The sequence below is a fragment of the Haliotis rufescens genome, unplaced genomic scaffold (genome assembly GCF_023055435.1).
Source record: "Haliotis rufescens isolate VD_foot unplaced genomic scaffold, xgHalRufe1.0.p SCAF_12, whole genome shotgun sequence".
NCBI classification, from domain to species: Eukaryota; Metazoa; Mollusca; class Gastropoda; order Lepetellida; family Haliotidae; genus Haliotis; species Haliotis rufescens.
This window is the reverse complement of record NW_025963802.1, coordinates 32,124,219-32,135,465: the sequence shown is the minus strand read 5'-3', so window position 1 is coordinate 32,135,465 and position 11,247 is coordinate 32,124,219. Positions and strand designations below refer to the sequence as shown.

General features: G+C 38.8%; 1 protein-coding gene across 1 annotated transcript; it reads left to right on the top strand.

Annotated features, from left to right (window-relative positions):
- Positions 1–558: 558 nt before the first annotated feature.
- LOC124117531 (WAP four-disulfide core domain protein 5-like) lies at positions 559–10,426 on the top strand. Its single transcript, XM_046479466.2, has 7 exons — positions 559–695; positions 2,523–2,546; positions 2,729–2,830; positions 3,665–3,745; positions 4,338–4,439; positions 9,230–9,310; positions 10,180–10,426. The coding sequence occupies exons 1-7, from the start codon at positions 650–652 to the stop codon at positions 10,320–10,322; spliced, it is 579 nt and encodes a 192-aa protein (XP_046335422.2). The 5' UTR covers positions 559–649; the 3' UTR covers positions 10,323–10,426.
- The last annotated feature ends 821 nt before the right edge of the window (positions 10,427–11,247 follow it).

The following is an 11,247-nucleotide window of genomic DNA, read 5'->3' as shown; positions in this document are numbered from 1 at the left end:
TCATGACATTAAAAATATGTATAAGTCATGACATTAAAAATATGTATAAGTCATGACATTAAAAATATGTATTAGTCATGACTTTAAAAATATGTATTAGTCATGCCATTAAAAATATGTATTAATCATGACATTAAACATATGTATTAGTCATGCCATTAAATATATGTAATAGTCATGAATTAAAAATATGTACTAGTCATGACATTAAACATATGTATTAGTGATGACATTAAACATATGTGTTAGTCATGACTTAAACATGTGTATTAGTCATGAGATTAAACACATGTATTAGTCATGACATTAAACATATGTATTAGTCATTTGAAAATAAACATAAACAAGTCTAATAAGACAGTTATAAGACCATACATGCAATAATAGAATTGTTATAACGTTAGATCCAACTATGACGTCAGATCACTATAACACTACGGGGCTTAACCATCATTTATAAACAACAGACGATGCCTGGACATATTTTATTTTTTCAATTCTTTGTGGCCATAAACAATTACTTGTTTCATTTCTGCGAGAGCCTTAAAGTGTATTCTGTTCATTGGTGAGTTCACAACACATATCTGTGGCCGCACCTCGTGTCTGATAAGGCTAGCTCGACACAAGTAACTAGTTCTCAGCCACTACCATGAAGTCGGTCGTGTTTTGGGGGCTTTTCGTCGTGGCTGTTTCAGGTATTTATTTCAAGGTGGTTCAAGTCGTGACAACATCACTCGGTTACTGTAAGGAACGGCTATATGACAAAATGACTTTATTCAGTTACTGCTAGGGGCCCTTATATGATGACCTTACTCACTGATAGGAACCCTTATATGGTGACGTTACTCACTGCTAGGAACCCTTACACGATGACAAAATGACCTTACTCACTGCTAGGAATCCTTATATGATGACCTTACTCACTACTAGGAACCCTTACACGATGACAAAATGACCTTACTCAAGCTAGAAACCCTCATATGATGACCTTACTCACAGATAGGAACCCTTATATGATGACCTAACTCACTACTAGGAACCCTTACACGATGACAAAATGATTTTTCTTTTGGGAACGCTTACATGATGACAAAAAGGCGCTACTCACTGCTAGGAACACTTACACGATGACAAAATGACGCTACTCACTGCTAGGAACACTAACATGATGACAAAATGACGCTACTCACTTCTAGGAACGCTAACATGATGACAAAATGACGCTACTCACTGCTAGGAACACTAACATGATGACAAAATGACGCTACTCACTGCTAGGAATCCTTATATGATGACAAAATGACGCTACTCACTGCTAGGAACACTAACATGATGACAAAATGACGCTACTCACTGCTAGGAACGCTAACATGATGACAAAATGACGCTACTCACTGCTAGGAACACTAACATGATGACAAAATGACGCTACTCACTGCTAGGAATCCTTATATGATGACCTTACTCACTGCTAGGAACCCTTATATGATGACCTTACTCACTACTAGGAACCCTTACACGATGACAAAATGATTCTTCTTTTGGGAACGCTTACATGATGACAAAATGACGCTACTCACTGCTAGGAACACTAACATGATGACAAAATGACGCTACTCACTGCTTGGAACACTTACATGATGACAAAATGACGCTACTCACTTCTAGGAACACTTACAGGATGACAAAATGACCTTTCTTTTGGGAACGCTTACTTGATGACAAAATTACCTTACTTTGGGGAACGCTTACATGATGACAAAATTACCTTACTCATTGCTGGGAACGCTTACATGAACACAAAATAGAATTACTCAGTAACCACACTTCTTTTATTCCGGACGTTTCAAATGAAACGCTACCGTCCCGATTAGTGGAGTTTCAATGTAAGCTATTCAACGGTTAAGGGGGATATGTCATCCTATATATATTTACATAGAGATACCACCAGTAGTCAGTTTCATGTGTTGTGGAGTAAAACAACGATCATGAGTTGACTGGTGAACATGGTGTCCATACATTTTTCATCACCAAATTTATGTTGAGGTGTATTCTTAGTCTCTATGTGGGGATTTCGGGCCCCCAGTTTCTCAAACTTCTCTTAACAGCCTCCGGGATTCCGGGTAAGAATAGGTCCTCAGCAACATATGCTTGTCCTAAAAGGTGGCCAAATGGATTGGGTGGTCAGGCTCGGTGACAGCGTGTCCTGTCATCGTACCCCGAAGGCGTGTTTTGTTACTTACAGTATCGTTCACTGGATTGTCTGGTCCAGACTCGATTATTTACAGACCACCGTCATATAGCTTGAATATTATATTACCGAGTTCGTGCTTAAACAACAAACAAATAAACGTAAGAGCTTACTGCAATGATGATCGGACGATCAGGCATTTTGACTATGTTGATTATGTGCCATATTGCTCCGATGACGTTGAACGTTGCTCATACTTTCAGTCATTGGTTTGTCTTATCCAAATTCGATTGTGTACATACCTTTTTAAATTATTTGTATTTCATTTCAGCCTCACCCGCTCTGGATAGTCTAAGTAAGTATATTTTATTACTTTTATTCTGACTGCAGTTCTACAATTCTAATTTTATTTTGTTAAATCAAAAACTTTAAACTGCAAATTTTGGATCAGGTTTCAGTTTTGTACATACTGTCAGATTGGTTTCATAATTTACTGTAATATTGCTTTGGTAATAATAAAGACCGTTTGTGGTATAGGAACAAGGGAATCGTCCAGTTGTCCGCCATCTTCTGGTTTGGCAGGTGCTTGTGTCTTCATCCAAGGCATCAACTGCATTTCAGACAGCGAGTGTTCTGATGGTTGGTATGAGCTTCTCTACACTAGTTACATACAGCATCACAGTTCGCTGTGGAAACTTGCGTCCTTTAGGCGTGACAAAAACCTATGATCGTGGGTTCGAATCCTGATTCGCTCTGATTAATGTTTCTAGGTTTGTCAGCACCATACCAGTAATAGTAGGTATAACTTAAGTGGTAAATCACTAAGACGCATCACTTTCACATTAAGCTGACACACTGTGATTTAATTGAAATACTGTAAAATCCAACTCACTCTCTATCATACTTCTATAACGAAACTAACGTTTATTTTATCACCAATGTCATAATTTTAACGTCATCAAGACAAAACTGCGGTTAATTTTTTTAATTTAAACTACCAGCTTTACGAGGAAACCAAAGCTATTTTTATTTAATGATCGCAAGTGTTTCTATTTTCATCATTATTTAAATGAGCATCCTCAATTCAGTGATCATTAATCTATCAGTGATAACTAGTGGTCATACATATTTCATTAATAATGATTATTTCATTGGTCGTTAAGGTGTCAGTATATATGTTGCTTAACGAAATAAAATCTCTTATGTTTTTCATATTTTGTTATGGCGGAAGCCTAGTGGTTAAATCATTCGCCCGTCACGTCGAAGGCCCAGGTTCGATTCCCCACATGGGTACAATGTGTTAAGCCCATTTCTGGTGTTCCCCGCCGTGATATTGCTGGAATTTTGCTAAAAGCGGCGCAAATCAATTCTCACTCACTCATATTCTTTAAATGAAAAATCACTTATAAATGCAAGGTTTAGTTAAGAAGCCATGAACCACATCACCCTTGTAACTTCTATCTTTCTATACAGGTAAAGTATGCTGCAGCGAGGGGTGCGGCAGTGTCTGCAAGGTCCCCATCCCCAATGCTAAACGAGAGATAATTCAACCAGGTAACACAGTGTCATGGCTTTCAACTCACAGAATATCCAAACTTTATAACAATCAACATTCAGTGAGCCAGTAATTCTTAACATACATAGCCTGATCAAGCTCTTAAACAGCTCAACGGATGTTCAGAGAAGGTTCAATTACTTCAATGTTGATAATCTTGATGCTAGGCGGTGGGTAGCTTTGTGGTTAAAGCATTTGCTCTTGAAACCGAAGGCCAAAGTTCGATAACCATCATGAGTGCAATGTGAATTCATGTCGGGATACTACTGCAATGCTCACTCACTCACTCACTCACTCACTCACTCACTCACTCACTCACCTTGTTTTACCAGATCTTGTGATAAAATAATCTGGTTAATATTTGTTTTCTCATTCTACACCATACACACACTCCACCTTTCAGCCAGACTGATTATGTTTAATTGTATAACTAAATGATTTGGCGACATATTTCCAACAAAATAAAATATTATTTGAGTATTTGTTGGCTTACAAACAGATTTTTTTTTCCCGGATAAATTATTTGCATTCAACAAACGGTTTTTGTTATAAGAGCAGCTCACCATGTATGGTTCCGCCTTTCTCCTCCAGCGAAGCGTGTAACCGGCTCCTGTCCCGCCTCGTCTGGTTTGGTTGGTATTTGTTTGTTTGTTCCCGGCGTCAACTGTATTGAAGACAGCGAGTGTGCTTACGGTATGTTAATCTGGAACGGTTGTCGTCACTTGTGCCATGCAGTTAGTACATACATGTATATTATTATTTACTGGAGAGAACAGGTGATCATGTCGTCTGCTGCTCACATCAGACGATTTTGATATTGCCTTGTCGCAACAGATATACGGGCAACAGATATAACACAGACATTGGTACAGAGAAAGGCACTGACACTGATAATGAAACACAGACATAAACAGACATTGAAACAGTCATTGATACAGAGAAAGGCACATCGACATATATATAGATTGTCACAGACATTGATTCAGAGAAAGGCACTGACATTGATAATGAAACATAGACATATACAGACATTGAAACAGTCATTTATACAGAGAAAGGCACTGACATTGATAATGACATATAGACATATATAGACATTGAAACAGTCATTGATACAGAGAAAGGCACATAGACATATACATAGATTGTCACAGACATTGATTCAGAGAAAGGCACTGACATTGATAATGAAACATAGACATATACAGACATTGAAACAGTCATTGATACAGAGAAAGGCACTGACATTGATAATGACATATCGACATACTAGTATATAGACATTGAAACAGTCATTGATACAGAGAAAGGCACTGCCATTGATAATGAAACATAGACATATACAGACATTGAAACAGACATTGATACAGAGAAAGGCACATCGACATATATATAGATTGTCACAGACATTGATTCAGAGAAAGGCACTGACCTTGATACAGAGAAAGGCACATCGACATATATATAGATTGTCACAGACATTGATTCAGAGAAAGGCACTGACCTTGATACAGAGAAAGGCACATCGACATATATATAGATTGTCACAGACATTGATTCAGAGAAAGGCACTGACCTTGATACAGAGAAAGGCACATCGACATATATATAGATTGTCACAGACATTGATTCAGAGAAAGGCACTGACCTTGATACAGAGAAAGGCACATCGACATATATATAGATTGTCACAGACATTGATTCAGAGAAAGGCACTGACATTGATAATGACATATAGACATACTAGTATATATACATTGAAACAGTTATTGATACAGAGAAAGGCACTGCCATTCATAATGACACATAGACATATATAGACATTGAAACAGTCATTGATACAGAGAAAGGCACATAGACATATACATTAATTGTCCTAGACATTGATACAGAGAAAGGCACATCGACATATCCATAGATTGTCAAAGACATTGATTCAGAGTGAGTGAGTATGGTTTGACGCCGCTTTTAGCAATATTCAAGCAATATCACGGCGGGGGACACCAGAAATGGACTTCACACATTGTACCCATGTCGGGAATCGAACCCGGGTCTTCGGCGTGACGAGCGAACGCTTTAGCCACTGGGGCTACCCGACCGCCCCCATTGATTCAGAGAAAGGCACTGACATTGATAATGAAACATAGACATATATACAGACATTGAAACAGTCATTGATACAGAGAAAGGCACTGACATTGATAATGACATATAGACATATATAGACATTGAAACAGTCATTGATACAGAGAAAGGCACATAGACATATACATGGATTGTCACAGACATTGATACAGAGAAAGGCACTGACATTGACAATGACACATAGACATATACAGACATTGAAACAGTCATTGATACACAGAAAGGCACTGACATTGATAATGACACAATAGCAGACCTTGATACAGAGAAAGACACATACACTGATAATGACACGAGACATACAGGCATAGACACAGATAAAGACACATACACTGATAATGACACGAGACATACAGGCATAGACACAGATTAAGACACATATACTGATAATGACACGAGACATACAGACATAGACACAGATAAAGACACATATACTGATAATGACACATAGACACATACAGACATAGACACAGATAAAGACACATGCACTGATAATGACACATAGACACATACAGACATAGACACAGATTAAGACACATATACTGATAATGACACGAGACATACAGACATAGACACAGATAAAGACACATAAACTGATAATGACACATAGACACATACAGACATAGACACAGATAAAGACACATAAACTGATAATGACACATAGACACATACAGACATAGACACAGATAAAGACACATATACTGATAATGATACGAGACATACAGACATAGACACAGATAAAGACACATATACTGATAATGACACGAGACATACAGACATAGACACAGATTAAGACACATACACTGATAATGACACGAGACATACAGACATAGACACAGATAAAGACACATATACTGATAATGACACGAGACATGCAGACATAGATACAGATAAAGACACATATACTGATAATGACACGTGGACACATATATAAATAGACACAGATAAAGACACATACACTGATAATGACACATAGACACATACAGACATAGACACAGATTAAGACACATACACTGATAATGACACATGGACACATACAGACATAGACACAGATTAAGACACATACACTGATAATGACACATGGACACATACAGACATAGACACAGATTAAGACACATGCACTGATAATGACACGTAGACACATACAGACATAGACACAGATTAAGACACAAACACTGATAATGACACGTGGGCACATACAGACATAGACACAGATTAAGACACATACACTGATAATGACACATGGACACATACAGACACAGACACAGATTAAGACACATACACTGATAATGACACATAGACACATACAGACATAGACACAGATAAAGACACATACACTGATAATGGCACATAGACACATACAGACATAGACACAGATTAAGACACATGCACTGATAATGACACATAGACACATACAGACAAAGACACAGATTAAGACACATACACTGATAATGACACATAGACACATACAGACATAGACACAGATTAAGACACATACACTGATAATGACACGAGACATGCAGACATAGACACAGATAAAGACACATATACTGATAATGGCACGTGGGCACAAACGGACATAGACACATATAACACACATACACTGATAATGACACATAGACACATACAGACATAGACACATACACTGATAATGACACATAGACACATACAGACATAGACACAGATTAAGACACATACACTGATAATGACACGAGACATGCAGACATAGACACATATAACACATACACTGATAATGACACATGGGCACAACGGTACATAGACACATATAACACACATACACTGATAATGGCACATGGATACATACAGACAAAGACAAAGATTAAGAGACATACACTGATAATGACACATAGACACATACAGACATAGACACAGATTAAGACACATACACTGATAATGACACATAGACACATACAGACATAGACACAGATAAAGACACATACACTGATAATGGCACATAGACACATACAGACACAGACACAGATTAAGACACATGCACTGATAATGACACATAGACACATACAGACAAAGACACAGATTAAGACACATACACTGATAATGACACATAGACACATACAGACATAGACACAGATTAAGACACATACACTGATAATGACACGAGACATGCAGACATAGACACAGATAAAGACACATACACTGATAATGGCACATAGACACATACAGACACAGACACAGATTAAGACACATGCACTGATAATGACACATAGACACATACAGACATAGACACATAGACTGATAATGACACATAGACACATACAGACATAGACACAGATTAAGACACATACACTGATAATGACACGAGACATGCAGACATAGACACATATAACACACATACACTGATAATGACACATGGGCACAACGGTACATAGACACATATAACACACATACACTGATAATGGCACATGGATACATACAGACAAAGACAAAGATTAAGAGACATACACTGATAATGACACATAGACACATACAGACATAGACACAGATTAAGACACATACACTGATAATGACACATGGACACAAACGTACATAGACACATATAACACACATAAACTGATAATGACACATAGACACATACAGACATAGACACATATAACACACATACACTGATAATGACACATAGACACATACAGACATAGACACATACACTGATAATGACACATAGACGCATTCAGACATAGACACATATAACACACATACACTGATAATGACACATGGGCACAACGGTACATAGACACATATAACACACACACACTGATAATGGCACATGGATACATACAGACAAAGACAAAGATTAAGAGACATACACTGATAATGACACATAGACACATACAGACATAGACACAGATTAAGACACATACACTGATAATGACACATGGACACAAACGTGCATAGACACATATAACACACATACACTGATAATGACACATAGACACATACAGACATAGACACATATAACACACATACACTGATAATGGCACATGGACACATACAGACATAGACACATATAACACACATACACTGATAATGGCACATGGACACATAAATACATAGACTCAGATAAAGACACATACACTGATATTGGCACGAAAAAATACAGACACTGGCACAGTCACGGATGCACAGATGGCACATTCACACACAGCCTGTTTTGGGGACCAAATGCATATACTTGACATGTATCATTTTACAAAGAGTGGTAATTGTTATATCTGCCTTCTAAATAAAACAATATTGCTAGTCGGTAAATGTATTTCCGATTGCTGTGGTTCATTACAATGCTGGTATTCGTCTATGTTCAGGCAAGCTGTGTTGCAGTGAAGGCTGTGGAAAGATGTGCAAAGAGCCAGTGGCTCACGCCAAAAGGGAGGTGACCCATGCAGGTAAGAAGTCACGTCATTTTTTTTTGCATATTGCAAAGGAAAAAGACCTGTACCAGATTTCAAGTGTTGCCTAGCGCGGTGTCCCTAAAAGAAGTTTCACATGAAATAAAAAAATAAAATATCCTTGAAAACCCGTAGAAGCGACAAACTTCTCTTCCCATGTAAATGAACGTTTTGAAAGAACAGGCTCGGGTGAATTGGTTGTCATGGTGGTTTTATATATTCATGCAAGTCATGGTTTTCTGCTTTGAAATTGTATGATGTATATCAATCTATCAGTTATATTAGTAAAGCCTAACCACCGACCTTCCGCTCTCCGGGAAGACGCAATGTCCACGAGACCACAGACGTGGTCTGTTATGAACAAGAAACACTTAACATGTTCAGATGGTTTAACAGTTTCCTCTTGGTTGGGTTGGCCAGCCCAGCAATTCGTTGTTCGCTCGTCACACCAACAGCCACGTTCAATTCTATCACGGTTGTCTGTTCTCTGCCCGCTCCGTGGTCTAGTGGTAGACCGTCCGCCCAGAGAGCGCAAGGTCCGGGGTTCGATCCCCGGCCGCGTCATACCAAACGACGTTAAAAGATGGTACTTGTTGTTACCCTTGCGCTCGGCATTAAGGGGCTAAAACAAGGACTGGTCGGCTCGGAGTCAGTATACTGTGTCTGAGTGGGGTATTCATATTAAACTGCGGCATGGTATCTCAGTGAGCTGGAACTATATATCGGCATCAGTCCGGACTAGTACAAGCAGCCATACAAAACACACACGTACATGCACGTCGCTATATAAGTGCAATAATCTTGGACGCGACGTTAAACCCCATTTCACCTCACCTCACTTCTTTGTTCTCTTGTTCCTTCTGCAGGGTCGTGTCCGAAGGTAGACCAGAACATGTTGGGGTTCTGCGTGTTCCGCCCTGGCATCAACTGTCTGAGTGATGACGAGTGTACGACCAACCAGAGGTGTTGTCAAGAAGGTTGCGGAAGAGTCTGCAAGACTGCGGTTTAGATCCACAAATTAGCTGAAAATCATCAGGCATTTATAGAAGCTCACCCTGTTACTTATATTTTGGCCACATTGAGGTAGTTACAATAAATGATTTATCAATGATAGTTAAAGACGTTCGTCTTATTTTGAGTGTTTCTGATCTCCATCAAGTCCAAAAGTGCTGACCGCTCAACAAAAATAGGTTAATATTTCCGCCCATTGTATTGAACCGCTTGTGGGGTTAACTTTCACAATCTTCAATCAAGCGACTTACTGGTAATTGACTTCGACTCTGGGATATTCTACTCCTTAGCATTCAAATGTACAAAACTGAGAAGAGATCAGATATCATATATTTACCGTTGAGGCCAATCAACAAAAGAATTTAGATGAACGGCTGAGTGCTGTTTATGGGGTGTTTCCCCCCTCATATGCCACAATAAAACGCTGCTTGGAGGACATTCAGCATAGAAGAGAGAGTTTGGAATATGATTCTTTCTCTGGTCGATCCACAACCAGCACCACGAAAGAAAACACTGATGCCGCCCACAACCTGGGACTGAACAATAGGTGCATTAAACACCATGAGTTAGAGGAGACTGTTCAGGTTTCTCGTATGGGTCAGTGGAAACAATCCTTCGACAACGTCTTCAGATGTCAATGGTTTGTGCCCGATGGGGTCCTAGAATGTTATCGGATGAACTGATGGCTACGTGGGCCACCACCTCCAATGCCCTGTTCACCAGATATAATCGCGACCCAGAACATTTTCACTTTAGGCTAGTCACAGGTGATGAGACCTGGATTTATCACTATGATAGCGAGAACAAATGAATCCCTTTAGTAGAAACACTTCGGGTCTCCCTTAACCAAGACGTTTAAAGCAACCAGATCCACAAAGGCGGTTTTGGCCACAATCGTTTGGACAGCAATACACATCTATTAT